This window comes from Giraffa tippelskirchi, chromosome 6 (genome assembly GCF_054371585.1).
Source record: "Giraffa tippelskirchi isolate mGirTip1 chromosome 6, T2T-mGirTip1v1.2.pri, whole genome shotgun sequence".
Classification (NCBI taxonomy): domain Eukaryota; kingdom Metazoa; phylum Chordata; class Mammalia; order Artiodactyla; family Giraffidae; genus Giraffa; species Giraffa tippelskirchi.
The window spans coordinates 5297718-5323120 of record NC_137280.1 but is presented as its reverse complement, the minus strand read 5'-3'; the positions used below and the strand labels follow the sequence as shown (position 1 = coordinate 5323120).

Genomic DNA, 25403 nt, shown 5'->3' with positions numbered 1-25403 from the left:
CTAGTTCAAAACCTGCGATTATTTCTGTTCTTGACCAACGCACTTGTGCTTAGCTGCTCAGTCGTGTCTGTCTCTTTGTGACCCCACAGACGGTAGCCCGCCAGGTTCCTCTGTCTGTGGAATTCTCCAGGCAAGAAGGCTGAAGTGGGTAGCCTTTCACTTCTCCAGGGGATCTTCCCAACTCAGGGATCGAACCCATGTCTCTCATATTGCAGACAGATTCTCTACTGTCTGAGCCACCACGGACACCCCAAGCAACTAACTTAGGTTAATTTATTTAATCAACAAAATGAGTGACTGGGATTAATGCTCATAGGTTTCTCCTGCATTGAAGGCATTTGATAACATTTTTAATTTCTGAAGTTAATTTACTAATTTCCTTCCCTTTTTGTTATAAGCTAAGTTGTGTCCCCCTCCTCCAACCCCATCCCATTCATACATTTAAGCCCTAACCTCTGGTACCTCAGAAGGGGACTTTTTTATTTGGTAGAACTCTAAAGAGGTAATTAAGTTAAAATGAGTTCATCAGGGTAGCCCTAATTCAATGCGACTGCTGTCCTTTCAAGAAAAGGAAATTGGACACAGATATGTCTGGCATGCTTCAGTCCATGGGGTCACAAAGAGTCAGACGCGACTGAGTGACTGAACTGAACTGAACTGATGCACATACATAGGGAAAGTCACGTAAAGATACAAGGTAGAGATGGCTAGCCACAAGCCACGAAGAGTCTTCTGAAGTAACCAACCCTGTCCACCTCTTGATCTCCAACTTCCATCCTCCAGAACTATGAGAGAGTACATTTCTTTTGTTTAGGCTACCCAGTCTGTGCTGTTTTGGTATGGCAGCCCTGGAAAACTAATATACCTTTCAATTTTCAAAATAAATTAAAAAAAAAACAACACTGACTGCCTAGGGTGTACAGGATGTTCCTACTATAATTTCTGAAACTTCTGACTTCAGACCTGCAAGAATGTTTATAAAATTTTGTTTTTCCTCTGAGAACATTCTGCCTAATTAAGTCATAAGAGATAATCTTAAGTATATACAATTTATAAGAGTTTCATTTCCAAGTATATAGACATTACAACCTTCCCACAAAATCACTTTGGCAGATAAACATAATCTTTGTATAGAGCATAATTATAATCTTTATAGGAAGGTTCAGTACAGCCTAATGTAACAGATTTGGAAACAATCTAAACGGCAACAATAGGAACATGGTTTAAAAATTATGGGTTGTGGTAAAATATTATGAAACTACTAAAATTAGCTTTCAGAGAATACCACTGAATTACACAGAGAAATGCACAAGATATAACATTGAGAGTTAAGCAGAATATGATGCTGAATATGATCCCAATTATTATACATGTACACATGTAGACAAAATTCACCAAAATATTAGCACTCATTATCCTAGGCTCTGAGATTATGAGAAAAAAACCACTGTACTAGAAAAGAGGTCCCGTGTAAAAGCTTAATCCAGAGTAGAAACAGCATATAAACAGGTGAAACCAAATAGTCAATTCTGAAATTGCACAGGTAAACTGAGAGGTATTACATACTAATACTAATAATGCCACATAGCTGGGGGAAGAGTACAAATCCAGCCACCATCAGACCAAGCAACGTATGTTTGCATACAAGACCTACTACTTACTTCCGTCACAAAGATGAACTGAATGACCAAAAGCCATAACATAACAGAGAATTAAACTTTCAATGCTTAAGAGACTTGCGTGTTTTTTTTAAATCACTATACATAAACATTGAGGTGTCCCAGGTGGCGCTGGTGGTAAAGAATCCACCTGCCAACACAGGAGATGCAGGTTCAATCCCTGGGTCAGGAAGATCCCCTGGAGGAGGGCATGGCAACCCACTCCAGTATTCTTGCCTGGAGAACACCACGGACGAGAAGCCTGGTGGGCTACAGTCTATGGGGTCACAAAGAGTCAGACATGACTGAAGTGACTTAGCACGCACTCATACATAAAAATTAAGTGTGGTTTTGACATTTTCTTGACTCATAACTCCTTATGTCCAAAAACTATATTAAAAACAGATTTTTCAGTTAATATGAATTTTTTGTTAAAAACAGAATTTAAAAATTAACATTTTAAAAATAAGCATTTTAGCACATTTGTTAGGAATAAGAAAATTTCTAAGGAAATAAGACGATGAACATAAAGATTTACAGTTGTATTTGAGTGAACTATTAGAAACTGCCTAAACATCAAATAAGAAGAAATCAGTTAAATCATCCAGTTTTTCACACTCTTTGGGTCACACAATATTTTGAGAATTTCACAAAAGCAATTTCTCAGAATTAACAAGTATATACACCCAAATTTTTGTATACCATGATAGAAAGTTTACAACAATTAAACTGCTTTTAAGAATTCTTATGCTAGAAAAATTATATGTAATGGAAACATAATGTTCATATTATATCCTTAAATGAAAACAGAAGAGGATAAACCAATAGATACAAAGAAGAAAAAAAATGTGTCTACAGTTATTTCTAGATAGTAAAAATTACAGATAATTTTTATATTCCTCTGTGATTTTCTATAGACTCCATATGTTCCAAACATGAACTAGATAATGCAAAAAGAAAATTAAAGAGTCAGAATCTATTTTGTTATTAGCTAAGAAACAAAGAGTAGGCTCACATAATGATCATTCTTTTCAAGTCTTTGAATATAAAATAAAATCACTGATGATCACTGACAAAAGGGTATATTCACAGATGACTGGGGTTACTTTGTATAAATTTCTTGGATAGAGAAATGCCAGTGTAAATATTTCCTATTTCATATAATATTATAAATTTTTAAAAAGTCACAGGCAATAAATCAATCTCCTTTTATAAATACAAAACTTTTTTTTTTTTTTGGCTTTTAGACTTCAGGGTATTTTAAGAATGTCTAAAATAAAATTTAAAAAAAAACAACAACAAAAATTAGAACAAAAAACTTACATTTTCTATTGTGTATTAATAGAGCTTGTTTCAAATCTATTGTTGCTCTTCCTAACAAGGCATCTGCTTTTATAGTATGATGACTCCAAACTCGAAATTCCAATGTAGTCTGTGGGGTCACATTTCTGTAAGGGTAAAATTGTAACAAAAATACAGGAGAATACATTTAGTTCAATAATTTTGAAAAAGTCACGAATTCAGCTAAATACTACATGAAACAGTAAACTAGCTGAATTATAAATAAAAACATTTATTTTCAAGTACATTAGGAATTCAATACCTAAACAATTTCTGTAATTGACAAACCAAAACACCAACAATACATCAAAAGTCTTATTAAGACTTCACAATAACATTACTTCTACTTGAACAAATATCTAAAGATTTAAGATAGTGACTCCATTAGTTATAATACTTTTACTATACACAAATTTGTAACACTGTATTTCAGAAATGCCAAATGGTTTTCTGCTCTATTTATTTTTACATGACAATAAGAGAAAATATGATTATATGGAAAAAGTTTGTAAAGTGAAAGCAAGGATTATTATGCTTCATTTCTAAAGAAAATAAAATTAAACAAAACTTTTTTCACATTTAAAATTGTCTAGTCACACTAAAATATAGAATTCCTTACTTTGAAGTTATCTTACCAAAATAACAACAGCAAATCACCAAAAACCCCACCACCAGAAAAACACTCCCAAAACAATACTCTCTTTTGAAAATTTTGCATTCTTTACACCAGATACTTACACAGTTAGCTGTTCGTCCCATTTTGGATTAGAAGAACTACTGGATTTTGCTGTTTTCTTACTTTCTCCATCTGCAGCTACTTCTGTATATATAGCTGTTCCAAACCAGTTCTTTTTTCTTTTTAGTTTGGCACTAGAAACTAACAAGAAACACGATAACCACTAGTGAATATACTTAGCCACAAAGTGTGTGTGTGCTAAGTCGCTTCAGTTGTGTCCGACTCTTAGGGACTTCCAGGTGGCGCTAGTGGTAAAGAACCCACCTGCCAATGCAGGAGACTTGAGTTCGATCCCTGGGTTGGAAAGATCCCCTGGAGGAGGGCATGGCAACCCACTCCAGTATTCCTGCCTGGAGAATTCCACGGACAGAGCGGCCTGGCGGGCTCCAGTCCACGGGGTCACAGAGTCAGACACGACTGAAGCAACTTAGCACACACAACAGAACAAATCAACACAAATGAACTGTTCTGCTTGAGCAACTCAAAACTTGTTTTGCTGGCAAGATGAAGAAACAATACAAAAGTGCTATTGTTAATGCCTGAGAGCCATTTGACTTTAAGTAGTTTTACTGAAATATATTCACATAGCATATAATTCACCCATTTAAACTGCACAATAGTTTTATTATATTCACAGGAGTTGTGCAACCATCACCACAAGCAATTTAAAATATATTTATTACCCCCAAAAGAAACCTCATACCATTAAGCAGTCACTCTTCTATTGCATCCCACCTCCTCCTCCCCACCAGCCCTAGGCAACGACTCATCTACTCTCTGTCTCTATAGATTTGCCTGTTCCCAACATTTCAGATAAATGGATTTAGATTCACATAACATGGTCTTTTGTGACTGGTTTCTTTCACTTAGCATTCTTTCTAACTTCATCCATGTTGTAGCTTACATGAGTATTTTCATTCATTTTATTCACAAATAATACTTCACTGTATGGGCATACCACTTTTTATTTATCCATTCAGCAGCTGCTGGACATTTGGGTTGTTTTCACTTTTTGGCTCCTGTGTATAATATTGCTATAAACATTCACTTAGAAGGCTTTGTGTAGACATCTATTTTCTTTCTCTTACCTAGGAGTGGAATTGCTAGGGCTTCCCAGGTAGCTTTAGTGGTAAAGAACCCATCTGGCAATGCAGCAAACTAAAAGACACACGTTTGTTCCCTGAGTGGGGAAGATCCCCTGGAGGAGGGCATGGCAACCCACTCTAGTCTTCTTGCCTGGAGAATCCCATGGACAGAGGAGCCTGGCAAGCTACAGTCCATAGGGCTGCACAGAGTCAGACAGGACTGAAGCAACTTAGCATGCACGCATGCACATGAAAATTCTGTTGAATAATGGCTAGACTATTTTCCACTATTTCCACAGTGGCTGTACCATTTTACACACCCAGCAGCAGTGTATAAGAGTTCTGATTTTTCCACATCCTTGCCAATTCTAAGCTGCCTCCAGCAGTAAGAGAGAGGTAAATGTCTTCAGATTCAGTATATCTATTAACCTCTCTGTGAGGTAGTATTCATAACTTATCCATCTGAAATTATACAAACACTGGCAAGTTTTTAAAAAATGCTTTTCCTAGGAAGTTGGTTTCAAAAAAAGGAGGTTATCTGCCTTTTCCAAGAAAAATTCTGAAATCAAAATATCACTACAGAAGTTAATCATACCTCTTTACAGAAAGTGAATTTGAAAGTGAATTTATCTGACTTGGAGGAAGACTTGTTTAATTTAGGCTAAACATTTGATTTTTAAATAACTTTTAAAACTACTAATTCAAATGGGCAATACATAATTTCAGGGCAAAGTACTGCCTACCAAGTAGTAATAAGAACTTATGAAGATCATTTCTGTAGTCAATTGCCTATGAACACCATGAGTCTCAGATAAGAAGGGAAAGCCATCTCCATGTCATATGTGTATCGCATGTTAAAATATGAACATAAGCTGATACAAGCTTACATTCTACTGTGAGGGAATAGTAATGTAAGTAAGTCGTCACAGAAACATGATGTGAAAAAATCTGTAGCAGAAGTAGACTATCTGAAATACAGTAGTCCTCAATTCACAACTGAAGAACAGGAAGAGACTCAAAGGAAATACTATACTTATATACCAGCAACAAAAGAACAATCAAAGAGTGTTTAACGTTACATCTGAAGTGTTACTATCAGGGTGATGGCAAAACTCAACTTTCATCCTTCTCTGTTCCAAACTGCTCTAAACTCTGTATCACTGAAGTGATACAGAAGGAATAGATCTCTCCCTCGACATCCCCCAACCAAAGTTCTCCACTGCAAATGAAAGTCATTTCCTCAGTATACGTGGACTTATCTGTGTACTGGAAGAAGGGAAAGGCAGTATTGGACAGTGTCAACAGCACAAGACATCTTTTCAACAAATGGTGCACAGACAACTGGACATGCACATGCGAACAAATAAATGTAAACACGGATCGTATATCCTTTATAGAAATTAACTTAAAATGTATCACAGACCTAAAGGCAAAACATAAAACTATAAAACCTGTAGAAGAAAACACAGGAAAAACTCCAGGTGACTTTAGGTATGGTGATGGATGTCTTTTTAGATATGACACCAAAGGTATGGTCCTTGAAAGATATAACTTACAAGCAGCACTTAATTATTAAGTTCAAAACTACGCTGTGAATGACAATGTCAAGAGAATGAAAAGGCAAGCCACAGACAGGGAGAAAATATCTGCAAAAGACATATCTGATAAAGAACTATGGTCTAAAACACACAAAAAACTCTTCAAAGTCAACAATAAGAAAACAAACAACCCAATGGGCCAAGGACCTTAACAGACACCTCACCAAAGATACATGAATAGCAAATAAGCATATGAAAAGCTCAACAACACACATCATCGGGGAAACATAAATTAAAAGAACAGTGAGATATCACTACACACCTATTGTTGTTTAAGTGCTAAGTCGTGGCCCACTCTTTTGCCACCCCACGAACTGCAGCCCATCAGGCTCCTTCTGTCCACGGGATTTCTCAGGCAAGATATATTGCAGCAAGTTGCCATTTCCTGTTCCAGGGGATCTTCACGATCCAGGGATCGAACCCATGTCTCCTCCATTGACAGGTGGGTGGGTTCTTTACCACTGAGCCACCAGTGAACCCCACACACCTATTAGACTGGCCAAAATTTGGGACACTAACCACACCAAATGCTGGGGGAACGTGGAGCAACAGAAACTCTCATTCATGGCTGGTGGAGATGCAAAATGGTTCAACCACTTTGGAAGACAGTTTCACGGTTTCTTACAATCTAAACCTAGTCTTACCATGTGATCCAATAATTGCACTCTTTGGTATTTACTCAAAGGAGCTGAAAACTTATGTCCACACAAAGCCTCCAAGTGGATATTTATCACAGCTTTATTTATACAACTGTCAAAACGTCTAAGTAACCAAGATGTAGTAGGTGCATAGATAAACAACTTGTGTGTGTGTGTTCAGCTGCTCAGTTAAGTTCAGCTGCTCAGTCTTGTCTGACTCTTTGCAATCCCAGCGACTGCAGCACGCCAGGCCTCCCTGTCCATCACCAACTCCCAGAGCTTACTCAAACTCATGTCCATGGAGTTGGTGATGTCATCCAACCATCTCTCCTCTGTCGTCCCCTTCTCCTCCTGCCTTCAATCTTTCCCAGCATCACGGTCTTTTCTAATGAGTCAGTTCTTCACATCAGATGGTCAAAGGATTGAAGCTTCAGCTTCAGCATTAGTTCTTCCAATGAATATTCAGGACTGATTTCCTTTGGGATTCACTGGTTTCATCTTGTAGTCCAAAGGACTCTCAAGAATCTTCTCCCACACCACAGTTCAAAAGCATCAATTCTTAGGTGCTCAGGTTTCTTTATGGTCCAACTCTCACATCCATACATGACTAATGGAAAAACCACAGCTTTGACTAGATGGACTTCTGTCGGCAAAGTAATGTCTCTGCTTTTTAATACGCTGTCTAGGTTTGTCATAGCTTCTCTTCCAAGGAGCAAGTGTCTTTTAATTTCATGTCTGTAGTCACCATCTGCAGTGATTTTGGAGCCCAAGAAAATAGTCTCTCACTGTTTCCATTGTTTCCCTGTCTATTTGAGATGAAGTGATGGAACCGGATGCCATGATCTTAGTTTTCTGAATGTTGAGCTTTAAGTCAACTTTTTCACTCTCCTCTTTCACTTTCATCAAGAGGCTCTTTAGTTCTTCTTCACTTTCTGCCATAAGGGTGGTGCCATCTCCACATCTGAGGTTATTGATATTTCTCCTGGCAATCCTGATTCCAGCTTCTACTTCATCCAGCCCAGCATTTCTCATGACGTACTCTGCATATAAGTTAAATAAGCAGGGTGACAATATTCAGCCTTTACGTACTCCTTTCCTGATTTGGAACCAGTCTGTTGTTCCAAGTCCAGTTCTAACTGTTGCTTCTTGACCAGCATACAGATTTCTCAGGAGGTTGACAAGGTGGTCTGGTATTCCCATCTGTTTAAGAATTTTCCACAGTTTGTTGTGACCCACACAGTCAAAGGCTTTAGCTGTATTAACTGATATTCAAAATGATAAATACTGTGGAGGCACTATCTTGGCTACTCACACTCCTTTGGTCCGTATCTACTTTCCAATTGGTTCTCCAGGCTTTGGGTGATTCTATTTATTAGCTACCTGATAGCTTTTCTCTAAGGTCCCTTTTGGCCCAAATCAGCTAGACCAGGTCTTTTTACTTCAGTTAAGTACTCATACAGTAGATAAAGACCAGGAAGAAAGTTACACCTCAGATATGGTGGCCACAGGTGCTGCACAAGTAACAGTGAAAACCAAGGATACAGCTCTAAGCTTATGCAGAGCAAAAGCATAAGTATCACGAATTACACTTACATGGAATACACATCAGAATCATCAGGGAATTGCTTGAAAATATGTGAGTTCACAGTTCACAGAAAACTAAATACAAATATCCCTGAAATATGCCTCAACCTCACTCATAATGAAAGAAATGATACATAAAATGACACTTCGGATACTACTTCTTACCTAAGTGTCATCATGCCTGATAGCGTATCTTGATGAGTCTATAGGAAAACAGGAACTCTCATAGACACCTGGTGGGAACACAGAAGTAGTACAGATCCTACGGAAAGGAACTTCACAACAGCTGACCTCTGAACAACAGTGGTTTGAACCGTGTGGATACACTTCCACACAGATCTTTTAAGATAAGGACACACTACAGGACTATACCATCAGCAGTTGGCTGTATCCATGGGTATGGAACCATGGATATTGAGGACTGATTGTAAAGTTATGCACAGATTTTTCAAATGTGCAGGACTTGGCACCATAATCTCTGTGGTTCGGGGGTCAACTGTGATTGATAGTATCATACGTGCTTACTATTTGATCAAGCAATCTCATTCTAGAATTCTATCCTAATGACACATGAAGCTCTTTATTGTAGCACTATTTGCAATAGCAAAAAATGGAACCCAATGTCCATTAATAGGGCACTAGCTGAATTAACTTTGGTACATCCAGTCAACAGAGTACAGGGAAGCGATAAAAAGGTGTATGGAATACTCTGCTCTGGACATTACCCTAGGATATTAGTGTTAAATGAAGAAAAGCAAGGTGCACGAACTAGATGCTAAGAACTACAAAGACTGAGAGGAGAGATATGCATGCATAGAATGTGTATACCTGCTTATATTTTCAAAAAGAAGCAACAGAGGGATCAATCAATACTGATAAAAATGTTTACCAAAAGAGGAAGGGAAAGAAGGGGAAAGAATGGACAGAGTACCCAGACTTCTCCAAATACCATTCTGACTTAACAATTTTGACTCTAGAACTGTATAAATGCCTTATACGGTGACAAAATAAAATTAAAAAAAAAATTAATAATTGAAAGCAATGAATCTGACTAACCCAGTTGGTGGCATAACCAAATGAAAAATCAAGTTACTCTTGACTATACATACAAAGGAGGGACGCTCACAGAGAAATCTTAAACCTGCAATGAGTGGGCCTGTTACTTTCAGCAACTAACACTGCTAAGACTTCTGTGTGTGTGTGTGTTAGGATAAAACAGATATACCTGTGCCGATGTTATTTAGAATTAAAATTCTGAAGTTAAAAGAAAAGAGAAATATAAAGTCAAATGAACTAAAAATAACTTTTTTCTTCTTTTAGTGGAAAATAGTTATTTAGAGACTACAGCTATTCTTTATGGAGAAGGAAATGGCAACCCACTCCAGTATTCTTGCTTGGAGAATCCCAGGGACGGCGGAGCCTGGTGGGCTGCCGTCTATGGGGTCGCACAGAGTCGGACACGACTGAAGCGACTTAGTAGCAGCAGCTATTCTTTAAAATTAGCGATATCAGCATGAATTCGGGATTTGTTTTTTGCTTTCTAAGACAATAAACACCTTCTAGCTCTGTTCACTGAAAACTCCTATTAACAACTGACCTGATAGTTATGAGTACCATGGGAATTACAGTATATCTCCTTCTCATCTGAAACTCAACCTGCCCCTCCTAAGGCAAATATTATTTCTAATGTTCTAAGCACAGAGCCACGTACAAACATCCCTTCTTTTTCATATCCATATGGCTATATGTACTATTTCACACTTTGCTCTTTCACTTAAAAATATTATCTTAGAACTTGGCTCTTACTGGTACACATGTTCATTTCATGCCACTGTTTATCTAGAATTCTGCCAATCTTTTGCTATTAAAGATTCTTTTTCTGTTACTCCTACTAATTTATCTTGCAGATATTTATATATAAACTATCCACATACATTATATGTGGACATTATTTATATGCACATATAAATAATATAAATACCTACAAGATAAATTTATACACGTAAAATCGCTGGTTTAAGGACTACACTTTGAATCATTACTCCAGTTAGCTAGAATAAATGATCTGAAGTGCCCTAACCAAGTCTCTTCCGTGCTTTTACAATATGCTGTTCCTTTTCCCTCCCATACTTTTGGCTGCCAATCTGCAATGAACTCTAATCCTTCCTACAGAGTCAAAGTGTTACCCTCTCTGAATCCTTTTCTTACCCTGCTCTCACAGACCTATAGGCCATCTCCAATTCCAAGCAGAACTATGACACTTTCCTCTAAGTTATCACTGCATCCAGTTAACAGTCACTTTACATGGTAACCGTTCATGCAAAACAAACCTGCCTGACATTATACAGTAAGTCCCTGGAGTACTAGGGTCTTATGTTTTCATATATGGAATTCCACTTAACAAATATTTGCCCAATGATTGAATGAATGGCTTAAATGCGTGGAAAAGGGCTTTTAGCATCTTTCTCCATTCTAATAATCATTTAAAGACCAGCTCAGTTCAGAGGGGCTTATTCTAATACCCGAATTCTCCCACCACCAAACAGGATAGAGCTTCTCTGTATGCAGTACAGGTTCAATAAATACTCATGGAACAAATATTTTTACAGAGTTTCTATCCTTGAGGCCTAGTGCAACAAATACACCATGGCATGAGTCTAAAAGAAAAGATACTTATGAAATAAGTCTGCTAAATTAGGTATTCAAAAGAAAGTTTCATCAGGAAACTATTAGTTTAAATTATTGTGAAAACAACTTACCAGTTACCTGTAACTGCAACCTTCCACTGTGGTTATTACTAGTATCAGACCTTGGTGAAGCAGTGGCCATGTCCCAAAATTCAGCTTAAATCTACAAAAAAGTTAATTTTTTCACATATTAGACTAGAGATTATAATTTTCAATATGATTAACACCTTGTCCCCAGTAAATCTTGCATGTTTCTTTTCATAGATAACTTTTTCAAGTTCCATTTCACTGCCCCACCCTATTTTTAATGTTTAAATAAAATACAAAGCTGAGCTACCTCAGCTTCCTCCTGCATGGCAAGTATTTTAAGGCTAAACTTCTATTCACCTTTAACTTACTAAGATAAAGATGAACACTATGGATGAGATTGAAAAAAGTAATATAAATATGTTTCTTACCCTCATGGGCTTTATTATTATGATTAAACATAATGTAATAAACATAAAAAATAATAAAAATTATTAAACATAAATTTTTAAAAATTAGTTTTAGCAATAAAAGGCATATTGGTCAAGCAAAGAGACCATGAAAATCGCATTGCATATCTGAAAAAGAACCATTTCAAATTTGCTTAAACTCTTCATTTTAGAATAGTTTCAGATTTACAGAAAAGTTGTGAAGAAAACAGCATTCTCATATATCCTATACCTAGTATCCTCTACTATTAATTTCTTATATTAGGATGCTATATTTGTCATAATTAATGAACCAATATCAATATATTATTACTAATTAGAGCCTAGAGTTTATTCAGATTAGATAGAACTTAAGGGAGAATCAGCAAACTTGAACGTAAACTTTAAAAAATTGTTTACAAGTAATACTCTACACGTGGACATCACCAGATGGTCAACACCGAAATCAGATTGATTATATTCTTTGCAGCCAAAGATGGAGAAGCTCTATACAGTCAGCAAAAACAAGACCAGGAGCTGACTGTGGCTCAGATCATGAACTGCTTATTGCCAAATTCAGACTTAAACTGAAGAAAGTAGGGAAAACCACTAGCCCATTCAGGTATGACCTCGATCAAATCCCTTATGAGTATACAGTAGGAGTGACAAATAGATTTAAGGGACTAGACCTGATAGACAGAGTGCCTGACGAACTACAGACAGAGGTTCGTGACATTGTATAGGAGACAGGGATCAAGAAAATCCCCATGGAAAAGAAATGCAAAAAAGCAAAATGGCTGTCTGAGGAGGCCTTACAGATAGCTGGGAAGAGAAGAGAAGCAAAAAGCAAAGGAGAAAAGGAAAGATATTCCCATCTCAATGCAGAGTTCCAAAGAATAGCAAGGAGAGATAAGAAAGCCTTCCTCAGCGATCAATGCAAAGAAATAGAGGAAAACAACAGATTGGGAAAGACTAGAGATCTCTTCAAGAAAATTAGAGATACCAAAGGAACATTTCATGCAAAGATAGGCTTGATAAAGGAGAGAAATGGTATGGACCTAACAGAAGCAGACGATATTAAGAAGAGATGGCAAGAATACACAGAAGAACTGTACAAAAAAGATCTTCACGACCCAGATGATCACGATGGCGTGATCACTCACCTAGAGCCAGACATCCTGGAATGTGAAGTCAAGTGGGCCTTGGAAAGCATCACTACGAACAAAGCTAGTGGAGGTGATGGAATTCCAGTGGAGCTATTTCAAATCCTCAAAGGTGATGCTGTGAAAGTGCTGCACTCACTATGCTAGCAAATTTGGAAAACTCAGCAGTGGCCACAGGACTGGAAGAGGTCAGTTTTCGTTCCAATCTCAAAGAAAGGCAATGCCAAAGAATGCTCAAACTACCACACAATTGCACTCATCTCCCACGCTAGTAAAGTAATGCTCAAAATTCTCCAAGCCAGGCTTCAGCAATACGTGAACCGTGAACTTCCAGATGTTCAAGCTGGTTTTAGAAAAGGCAGAGGAACCAGAGATCAAATTGCCAATATCCGCTGGATCATCGAAAAAGCAAGAGAGTTCCAGAAAAACATCTATTTCTGCTTTATTGACTATGCCAAAGCCTTTGACTGTGTGGATCACAATAAACTGTGGAAAATTCTGAAAGAGATGGGAATACAAGACCATCTGACCTGTCTCTTGAGAAACCTGTATGCAGGTCAGGAAGCAACAGTTAGAACTGGACATGGAACAACAGACTGGTTCCAAATAGGAAAAGGAGTACGTCAAGGCTGTATATTGTCACCCTGCTTATTTAACTTATATGCAGAGTACATCATGAGAAACGCTGGGCTGGAAGAAACACAAGCTGGAATCAAGATTGCCGGCAGAAATATCAATAACCTCAGATATGTGGATGACACCACCCTTATGGCAGAGAGTGAAGAAGAACTAAAGAGCCTCTTGATGAAGGTGAAGGAGGAGAGTGAAAAAGTTGGCTTAAAGCTCAATGTTCAGAAAACTAAGATCATGGCATCTGGTCCCATCACTCCATGGGAAATAGACGGGGAAACAGTGGAAACAGTGTCAGACTTTATTTTTTTGGGCTCCAGAATCACTGCTGATGGTGACTGCAGCCACGAAACTAAAAGACGCTTACTCCTTGGAAGGAAGGTTATGGCCAACCTAGATAGCATATTTAAAAGCAGAGACATTACTTTGCCAACAAAAGTCTGTCTAGTCAAGGCTATGGTTTTTCCAGTGGTCACGTATGGATGTGAGAGTTGGACGGTGAAGAAAGCTGAGCGCCGCAGAATTGATGCTTTTGAGCTGTGGTGTTGGAGAAGACTCTTGAGAGTCCCTTGGACTGCAAGGAGATCCAATCAATCCATCCTAAAAGAGATCAATCCTGGGTGTTCATTGGAAGGTCTGATGTTGAAGCTGAAACTCCAATACTTTGGCCACCTCATGCGAAGGGTTGACTCACTGGAAAAGACCCTGATGCTGGGTAGTATTGGGGGTGGGAGGAGAAGGGGACGACAGAGGATGAGATGGTTTGATGGCATCACCGACTCGATGAACATGGGTTTGGGTAGACTCCGGGAGTTGGTGATGGACAGAGAGGCCTGGCGTGCTGCAATTCATGGGGTCGCAAAGAGTCGGACACGACTGAGTGACTGAACTGAACTGAATGCTGAGATACACAGCTTGAAAAATCAAAGAGAAACTAAAAGACATGAAAAGATAAAATGTGACCTGATATATATTTCTACTCATAATCTTAGAAAATGAAGAAAGAGAAGGTCATACTAGCAGAGAAAATGACTTTGTCTTCTAGAACCATGAAATACACTTGTTCACAATTCTAAGAAATACCTTATAAAACAGTTCAGATAAACATGAAGACACTCACATCTGGACACCCAGGGACACCCAGCAGTCAAACTGCAGGGTACCAAAACACAGAGCATGCTAAAAGCAGCCATAGAAGAGGGCCGACCCACAGAAGAGCATCAAGGGACAGCGGAATTCTCAACAAGCAATGGAAACACAGAAGGCAGAACAAGCATCTCTCTGCGAAAACTGAGAGAAAATTTACTCAATCACCAAAACTCTCTTTGGAACTCAGAAGGTATCAAGACTTTGCCAGATAAACCAAGAAGAGTTTACCAACAGCAGGCCTTTCCTTCGACAAAATCTAAAAGACACGTTTCCAAAAAAGAGTAAAATTACACAGAAGGATGCTCTGAGATGCAAGAAAGGAAAGATGAGTAAAGAAACTGGTCAGCATACAGGTAAATCTAAATAAACACTGTCAATAAAATAACAATAGTGACATCTTATTACGGTAGGTAAATAAAACCAGAATAAACCATTAAAATACAGAACCAAGGACAGAAGCACAGAGTGGAGGGGCTGGGCAGGCAGAGAGAGGACAGGAGCTGAGGAGGTCAACTCTCTGCACGGTCCAGCAGAGTGACTGCTCTGGCTTAACTCTGGACTATACGGCAGTCCCAGCAGGATTTCAAGGGTAACCAGAGAAGAACAGAAGTAAGGAGTGTAATTTCCAAACTAGTAGAGTAGAAGAGAATACAATTAAAAAAAAAAAGTCAATTCCCAAAAAATGGCTAGAAAAGGAAAGGGAAAAAAAAAGCATAAACAACCAGCATTATTAGAAAGCACAAAGTGAGAGAATCCAAATATAGAAATAATCACAGTAACAGCAAATTCAAAAGACAAGAGACGCCTACAAAATAAAGATGCTGACAGCATGAAAGCAAAAATATGGAAAAGGACATACTAGGCAGATATAAACAAAAAGAAAGCTGGGCTCAGTTATAATAGCAGAAAAAGAGCCATTATTAGGGAAAACAAAATGATACAACATTCAATCTAAGCAAGCAGACAGAGGACTCCAAATTTTCACACTTAAAAAAAAAAAAGCCTGTTTTGGTTCCTTCTCCCAGCCCAACAAAGTGATCTCAGCCAAAAAGAATGGGAAATCCCTAACAGGCTTCTGGGTTGAGAAATGGTATAGCATGGCAGAAGTAGCATCTATGACCCCAAAACAGATGATCTGGAGGCTGTTTCAACCACTTGGCACAGTTATGATGACTGATGGTACATCCTGCCCACTGCTCCACAGGCTGCTGGGCACAGGGCCACTTCGCCACGTGGTCTTTCTAGGGAGCCCAACTTGTGAGAGACAGAAGTCTCCACTCAGGAATTTTTCAGAGAGCTATCGGCACCAGGCAGTTACCGTGAGGACCCAGTAATGCGGGGAGGTTGAAAGGTTTTGATTATGCTCAGTTTGAGAACCTGGAGGCCCTGTTCAGCATCCAGAGCCTCAGTAAAGAATCTCTGGACAACAGAATTCCAGGGAACACTGCGAATCAAGGACAGGACAGGGACAAGGATGGTGATTCTTTTCACTGAAAAAGAAACCAGAATTTTCACAAAACAGATACGGACCGGAGGAGCTGTCCTGCACAGACAGGCTGGATTTGCCTATTCACCTAGAAGAGGTGAAGAGAGCTTTGAAGGCAAACACCGTGATCTCTATGGAGGTCACGATTGCCATCATGACTAAGGCAGCAGAGGCCGTGACAGAGGCCATGACTTCACGATAAACAGTGGCAAAAAGGCAAGCTGTAGTGGGTAGTAGAGGGACGATGACTGTGAAGCTCTATAAATAGGATGTTCAGTCGTGGAGCACCAAAGACCACTGCTCTCCAGATATTATAGGTATGATGATAGAGGACCGTTCCAGAGACCCCAACTGCATTTAAAGCCTCAGAGTACTCCTACCGAAGATGTCTCCTCTGCTGGTACCTCCCTGTCTAGCTTTCAGGCAGCTTTTATCTTTGGAGCACAAAGGTCAGCCTGATGCCCCAGCTGTGAGAGAAAAAGCAGAAGAGCAACTACAGAAGGAACAGGAGAAATGGCAGCATCAGCTTGCTATTCAGTCGCTAAGTCATGTCCAACTCTTTGCGACCCCATGGACTACAGCACGCCAGGCTTCTCTGTCCTTCACCCTCTCCTGCAGCTTGCTCAAACTCATGTCCATTGAGTCGGTGATGCCATCCAACCACCTCATCCTCTGCCGTCCCCTTCTCCTCCTGCCTTCTATCTTTCCCAGCATCAGGGTCTTTTCCAATGAGTCAGTTCTTCACATCAGGTTGCCAAAGTACTGGAGCTTTAGCTTCAGCATCAGTCCTTCCAGTGAATACTCAGGGTTGATTTTCTTTAGGATGGACTGGTTGGATCTCCAACTAGAATGACAGCCTCGGGAGAGACACCGAAACTGGCAAAGTAAAGAATTTCAAGAACAGTAATGGTCAAGAACAGGAAGTGAGTCATCTCGGACTGGGGCCTTGCTGCATCTGCCAGAAGTAAGACCAGGGTGTATGAAGGATCGAGTGAGAACTCTCTGGAAGATGAAATACTCAGTAAAAGCAAAAGACTGTCACTCTCCAACTTCTAAGCCTCCCAGAACTGATGAGCTACCAGAGGAAATGCTGGCCCCTTCACCGAGAGGATGCTTAGGTGAAGTGAAGTGCTAATCCTCTGTTGATCTCAGTTCAAACACAGAGCAGCAGTCTCCTACAAGTGATGGGGAGAAGTCACTCCAGTTCAACCATCTCAGCAAGGATCAACCTGGAAAGATGAAAATAAGGCAGATGTGGTGAGTGCCCCAAAAGTTGAGAGTAGGAACACCAGCATGGGCCAAGAGATGAAGTGATAAGGACTAATGGACGAAGTTTGAGAGGAAGCAGGACAAAAAGGATCAGAACTCTAATCTGCATCTGAGAGTCCAAAGGAACCTAAAGAACGCAGCCTCTCAGTTCAGTATTGTGAGTACGCTGTTCTCCCAGTTGACAGTGAAAATTAAAAAGAGAATTCTACACCCTGTGCTTTCTCCTAGTCTCTCTCTACCCTGGAACATTTCTAAGCAAATCAAATCTCTATCCAGACAAGGCAAAAAAAAAAAAAATTCACCATCTCCTAGGAGGAGAAAAGCCTGTAACGACTCTTAGAACTACAGGAAGAAACTGACAAACTGACCACTGATTTGGGTGATTTCAATAATTTTCTATAGATCAAGTGAATCAAAAAATGCCTAAAAACAAAATGATGAACAAGAATTTAATGAAGAGAACCTAAGTGTTAGAAAACAAACATTCTTCTCAAGGATACATGGGACATATAGAAAAACAATACATACATTGGGAGGTATCGAAAATGTCACTAAATTTCAAAGAATATGTATAATTTTGTTCCTGGGTGCTGATCAAAATGCAGTTAAGTTAAAAATCAGTAATGAAAGATAAATTTTTAAAATACAAATAGAAAATAATTACACTTCTAAATACTGCATGAGTCGTCAGAAACCGTAATGGAAATTTTTCTAAAAATACTAAAAGCTGGACTCCCTGGGAAGAGTGGTTGTGAGTCCACCTGCCAATGCAGAGGACACAGGTGAAGTCCCTGGTCTGGACAGAGTCCACATGTCAGGAGCAACTGAGGCCACAGGGTACGAGTTCTGAGCCTGCGCTGTAGAAACCTCGGGCCCCAAGTACTGAAGCCTCCTGCCCCAGCGCACGTCCTCTGTAACAAGCCAGCGCAACGAGAAGCCTGCACGGCTCAGCAAGAGCAAGACCCCTGCTCACTGCAACTAGAGAAAGTCCTCCAGTAGCAATGAAGACCCAGCACAATCAAAAATAAGTAACTAAATACAATTTAAAAAAATAAAAATGTTTTGTTGTTTAGCTGCGAAGTCGTGTCCGACTGACTGTGACCCCATGGACTGCAGCACATCAGGCTTCCAAAAAAACACTAAAAACCGAATGTAACTGAATTACAAACATTTTTGGAATACAGTAAATGTTATAGTTTGAGGCAAATCTATGGCCTTAATGACTTGTACTAGGAAAAGAAGAAAGGCTGAAAATAAATGAGTTAACAGGACAATCTGTTAAATTAGAAAGATAATAATCAGTAAACCCTAAGGAAGCAAAAGATAATAAAAAAAACAGAAACTAATGAAGTAAAAAAAGGTAACAGAGAGGATCAACAAAGTCACAGTTCTTAGAAAATACTAAAACAAATAAATGTCTGGCAAGACTTGGTGAACACAATGAACTCCTCACGGGTCACAGCCTGGCTGTGGTGAAGGAGCTCGTGTAACTCAGTGAGGCTGTGGTGAAGGGTGAATACAGTGACCCCTTCACGGGTCACAGCCTGGCTGTGGTGAAGGGGCTCGTGTAACTCAGTGAGGCTGTGGTGAAGGGTGAACACAATGAACTCCTCACGGGTCACAGCCTGGCTGTGGTGAAGGGGCTCGTGTAACTCAGTGAGGCTGTGGTGAAGGGTGAATACAGTGACCCCTTCACGGGTCACAGCCTGGCTGTGGTAAAGGACCTCATGTAACTCAGTGAGGCTGTGGTGAAGGGTGAACACAATGAACTCCTCACGGGTCACAGCCTGGCTGTGGTGAAGGGGCTCGTGTAACTCAGTGAGGCTGTGGTGAAGGGTGAACACAATGAACTCCTCACGGGTCACAGCCTGGCTGTGGTGAAGGGGCTCGTGTAACTCAGTGAGGCTGTGGTGAAGGGTGAATACAGTGATCCCTGCGCGGGTCACAGCCTGGCTGTGGTGAAGGGGCTCGTGTAACTCAGTGAGGCTGTGGTGAAGGGTGAACACAATGAACTCCTCACGGGTCACAGCCTGGCTGTGGTGAAGGGGCTCGTGTAACTCAGTGAGGCTGTGGTGAAGGGTGAATACAGTGACCCCTTCACGGGTCACAGCCTGGCTGTGGTGAAGGGGCTCGTGTAACTCAGTGAGGCTGTGGTGAAGGGTGAATACAGTGACCCCTTCACGGGTCACAGCCTGGCTGTGGTGAAGGGGCTCGTGTAACTCAGTGAGGCTGTGGTGAAGGGTGAACACAATGAACTCCTCACGGGTCACAGCCTGGCTGTGGTGAAGGGGCTCGTGTAACTCAGTGAGGCTGTGGTGAAGGGTGAATACAGTGATCCCTGCGCGGGTCACAGCCTGGCTGTGGTGAAGGGGCTCGTGTAACTCAGTGAGGCTGTGGTGAAGGGTGAACACAATGAACTCCTCACGGGTCACAGCCTGGCTGTGGTGAAGGGGCTCGTGTAACTCAGTGAGGCTGTGGTGAAGGGTGAATACAGTGACCCCTTCACGGGTCACAGCCTGGCTGTGGTGAAGGGGCTCGTGTAACTCAGTGAGGCTGTGGTGAAGGGTGAATACAGTGACCCCTTCACGGGTCACAGCCTGGCTGTGGTAAAGGACCTCATGTAACTCAGTGAAGCTATGAAGCATACAGTGCAGGGCCACTCAAGATGGATGCGTCATAATGGAGATTTCTGACAAAACAAGGGCTGCTGGAGGAGGGAATGGCAACCCACTCCAGTATTCTTGCCACGAGAATGCATGAACTGTATGAAAAGGCATAAAGATATGACAAGCGGAAGATGAGCCCAGCACGTCGGAGGGTGTCCAATATGCTACAGGGGAAGAGCAGGGGGCAAACCATTCATCATCACAGGAATCCAAGTCTCTGCCCCGACCTCTAAGGCCCAAGAAGCTGAAACTGATCTGTTCTATGAAGACCTACAAGACCTTCTAGAACTAACACCAAAAAAGATGTCCTTTTCACCACAGGGGACTGGAATGCAAAAGTAGGATGTCAAGAGATAGCTGGAGTAACAGGCAAGTTTGGCCCTGTAGTACAAAATGAAGCAGAGCAAAGGCTAACAGAGTTCTGCCAAGAGAACACACTGATCATAGCAAACACCCTCTTCCAACAACACAATACACATGGACACCACCAAATGGTCAATACTGAAATCAGACTGATTTTGTACTTTGCAGGTGAAGATGGAGAATCTCTATACAGTCAGCAAAAACAAGACCTGGAGCTAACAGTGGCTCAGATCATGAACTCCTTATTACAAAATTCAGACTTAAATGGAAGAAAGTAGGGAAAGCCACTAGGCCATTCAGGTATGCCCTAAATAAAATCCCTTATGAGTATACAGTGGAGGTGATGAATAGATTCAAGGGATTAGATCAGGTAGACAGAGTGCCTGAAGAACTATTTGGACGGAGGTTTGTGATACTGCATAGGAGGCAGTGACCACAACCATCCCAAAGAAAAAGAAATGCAAGAAGGCAAAGTGGCTGTCTGAAGAGGTTTTACAAACAGCTGAGGAAAGAAAAGAAGTGAAAAGAAAGGAGAAAAGGAAAGATACACCCAACTGAAAGCAAAGTTCCAGAGGATAACAAGGGAAGGTAAGACCTTATTCAACGAACAATGCAAAGTAGCGGACAACAGTAGAATGGGAAAGTCCAGAGATCTTTTCAAGAAAATTGGAGATACCAAGGGAACATTTCATGCAAAGACAGGCTCAATAAAAGACAGAAATAGTAAGGACCTAACAAAAGCAGAAGAGATTAAGTAGAGGTGGCAAGAGTACACACAAAAAAAGATCATAATAACCCGAATAACCATGGTGTGTGGTCACTCACCGAGAGCCAGCATCCTGAAGTGTAAAGTCAAGTGGGCTTTAGGAAGCATCACTTCGAACAAAGCTAGTGGAGGTGATGGAATTTCAGCTAAGCTATTTCAAATCCTAAAAGGTGATGCTGTGAAAGCGCTGCACTCAATATGCCAGCAAATACGGAAAACTCAGCAGTGACCACAGGACTGGAAAAGGTCAGTTTTCATTCCAATTGCAAAGAGGGGCAATGCCAAAGCATGTTCAAACTATACAATTGCACTCTTTTCACATGCTAGTAAGATTATGCTCAAAATTCTTCAAACTAGGCTTCAGTAATACGTGGATCGAGAGCTCCAGAAGTACAAGTTGGGTTTAGAAAGGGCAGAGGAACCAGAGATCAAATTAACAAAATTTGTAGGATCATAGAGAAAGCAAGGGAATTCCAAAAAATATTATTTCTGCTTCACTGACTATATGAATCACAACAAACTGTGGAAAATTCTTCATAAGATGGGAATACTAGACCACCCTACCTGTCTCCTGAGAAACCTGCATGCAGGTCAGGAAGCAACATTTAGAATCTTACACGGAACAACTGACTGGTTCAAAATTGGGAAAGGAGTACATCAAGGCTATATACTGTCACTCTGCTTATATAACTTCTATGCAGAGTACATCATGAGAAATGCTGGGCTGGAGGAAGCACAAGATGGAATCAGGATTGCTGACAGAAATACCAACAACCTCAGATATGAAGATGATACCACTCTAACAGCAGAAAGCGAAGAGGAACTAAAGGCCCCTTGATGAAAGTGAAAGAGGAGAGTGAAAACGCTGACTTAAAACTCAACATTCAAAAAACTGAGATCATAGCATCCTGTCCCATCACTTCATGGCAAATACAAGAGGGAAAAGGTGGAAGCAGTGACAGATTTCATTTTCTTGGGTTCCCAGGATCACTGCTGATGGTGACTGCAGCCTTGAAATTAAAAGACATTCGCTCCTTGGAGGGTCTTCCCTGGTGGCTCAGGAGGTAAAGAATGCACCTGCAATGCAGGAGACCTGGATTGTATCCCTGGGTTGAGAAGATCCCTGGAGAAGGGAATGGCTACCCACTCCAGGATTCTTGTCTGGAGAAAAGGAAAGCTATGACAAACCTAGATAGCATATTAAAAACAAAGACATCACTTTGCTGACAAAGGTGCACAGAGTCAAACCTATGGTTTTTCCAGTAACCATGTACAGATGTGACAGTAGGACCATAACGAAGGCTGATTGCTAAAGAACTGATGCTTCTGAACTGTAATGCTGGTAAAGACTCTTCAGAGTCCCTTGGACTGTGAGGAGATCAAGCCAGTCAATCCTAAAGGAAATCAGTCCTAAATATTCACTGGAAGGACTAATGCTGAAGCTGAAGCTCCAATACCTTGGCCACCTGATGTGAAGAACTGACTCACTGGAAAAGACTCTGATGCTGAGAAAGATTGAAGGCTAAAGGAGAAGGGGGCAGCAGAGGATAAGATGGTTGGATGGTATGACTGACTCAATGGGCATGAACTTAAGCAAACTGTGGGAGTTAGTGAAGGACAGGGAAGCTTGGCATGCTGCAGTCCATGGGGTTGCAAAGAGTCAGACACAACTTAGAGACTAACTAAAAACAACAACAAATAAAGTGAAACAACATAAAAGAGTCCCACAAGAGAATGGATACATGTATATGTATGGCTGAGTCCCATTGCTGTCCACCTGAAACTATCCCAACATTGTTAATCAGGTATCCTTAAAAGAATTAGGCTAATACACAATGGAACATTATACAGTAGTGAGAATGAATGAGCTATAGCTATAGGCAACAACATGAATGGATCTGCTGCTGCTAAGTCGCTTCAGTCGTGTCCGACTCTGTGCGACCCCATAGACGGCAGCCCACCTGGCTCCGCTGTCCCTGGGATTCTCCAGGCAAGAATACTGGAGCGGGTTGCCATTTCCTTCTCCAGTGCATGAAAGGGAAAAGTGAAAGTGAAGTCGCTCAGTCGTGTCCGACTCTTAGCGACTCCATGGGCTGCAGCTACCAGGCTCCTCCGTCCATGGGATTTTCCAGGCAAGAGTACTGGAGTGGGGTGCCATTGCCTTCTACAGAATGGATCTTAGAAAATGTAATAGTAAACGCAAATAGACAAACAGGAGTTCAAAATAGTAACATCTTTCTTTCACTGAGTCCCACCTCCAAGACTTAATGTTCTACACTGAGCATCAAGAAAGACTTCCAATGACAAAGAAGAAATGAATTCTTTTTGCAGTTACCATAGCTTCATCTTTTGCTATGTATTTCTTCTGAAAATGCTACAGTGACACAATGGGAAAAAAAGAAAATCCAGAAACATGGGAACACTGTGGATCCCGCGTCTCAAAAGCTTATATGATCAGTATGAACAACTGAATGAAGCCCACTGCAGAACTGCTGAGGTGCCAAGGGCAAGCAAATGACAATTACCACTCTTTGAGGAGGGCGCTATGAATCTACCTGAAACACGCTGCACAAATTCAAGAAACTAGTGTGTGGAGATACATCTGGCTACACTTCTGCACTCCACGTAAGGAGCTTTCTTTTATATATGGTACAGCAATATCCACATTGTACAAAAATAAGTCTCCACGGTTATTTTCTTGTTATAAATCGGAATATGTACTGAGCCTTTTCTATCATTCTTTTATGATACTTGGATATTTTCATTGAAATACAAAGATTTGTTTATAAACTAGACTTTTCTTATAATAAAATATCATTTTGCAAGCTTTAAAAAGACTCTAAATATAATACTAAATTCAAAATAAAGAAACATATCTGAGGTAATACTATTTTTTAAAAAAGAGATTAAAAAAAAAAACATTGAAAATGGCAGTTACTTCAGGGGTTGGAGAAAGGCAGGAATGTAAGGTGACAGAGGTACTCACAGGCAGCTCTTTAACTGTGTTGGTACTGACCCAGTTCTGAGCAGAGTAACTGGTTCCCAAATGTTTGCTTTTATTATTAACTTCCCTATGTTAATACAATCTGGAATTGGCATGATCAAATTACAGAATTTCAAAAAGTGTAAAAAATGCATGATGACAAGGAAGTAGATACAGAAAAATGTAGATCATTAATTCATCAGATGAGGTAGGGAGTACGCCTGCAGCCTGACAAGGCAAACAAGGAAAAACCACAGCGTTCCCACAGATGGCGTGTGATTAGTCTCCCAAGAAAAAGGTACTTCTTCCCCTGAACAGTAAATGAGGGATCGAAGGATAAGTGAAGATATGAATTAACCTGGAGGTAGATTAAAAGAAAATTGAGGGACGTCATTAGTGAATTAGACCGAAAGGTCACTGCTGAGGATAAAGACTGAGGATAAGTTATTTAAAAAAGAATTGTAAAGTTTAAAACGCTGTGCAGACTGTGAAACTGCCAACTAGGCAAAAGACTGTTTGCCCTAACTGCTTAAAACATTTTCTGCACCCAGATTTCCGCCCCCAAGCTATCGCTCCCTTTGTTCTATACAGACCAGTCTTCAGACTCTAGAGTGCAAGCCTCTAGTCACCAGTAACTGAAAATTTAAACTGCAAGTGATAAAAATGGTTCAAAAACAGCACTACTTTGCCTTAACAGGCAAGATACACAGCAGACAAAATCATCTACTTCAACAATTAGCTTTCATACTTCATTTAATAACAAAGTTGCATGGCACTTAAGAGGTTCCCAGGGAGTGCTAGTGGTAAGTGCCTGGCAATGCAGGAGACCTAAGGGACACAGGTTTGATCCTTGGGTTGGGAAGATTTCCTGGAGGAGGGCATGGCAACCCACTCCAGTATTCTTGCTAGAGAATCCCATGGACAGAGGCGCCTGGCGGGCTACAGTCCATAAGGTCGTAAAGAGTCAAACACGACTGAGACTTAGCAGGCATGCACGTGGCACTTAAAATACACATAAAGTACTGTTACATACATAAGTTTTTAATGTGATAATGAATTTTTTATTGAAGTATAGCTGATGTGCAATATTATGTAAGTTATAGATGTACGGTATAGTTTCATAATTTTTAAAGATTATACTCCATT

General features: G+C 40.4%; 1 protein-coding gene across 12 annotated transcripts in view; it reads right to left on the bottom strand.

Moving 5' to 3' along the window:
• Positions 1–25403, bottom strand: part of WWP1 (WW domain containing E3 ubiquitin protein ligase 1) — a 137768-nt gene that overhangs the window by 81378 nt on the left and 30987 nt on the right. For all 12 annotated transcript variants that reach the window (XR_014055759.1, XR_014055760.1, XM_081496804.1 and 9 more), the window contains 3 exons: positions 11400–11490; positions 3738–3876; positions 2982–3106 (listed from right to left, as the gene is read on the bottom strand). Coding sequence is in view for 9 of the 12 variants with exons in the window: in XM_081496791.1 (XP_081352917.1) it covers positions 2982–3106; positions 3738–3876; positions 11400–11469 (334 nt within the window). In the remaining 3 variants the exon portion in view is untranslated. The remainder of the gene's footprint in view (positions 1–2981; positions 3107–3737; positions 3877–11399; positions 11491–25403) is intronic.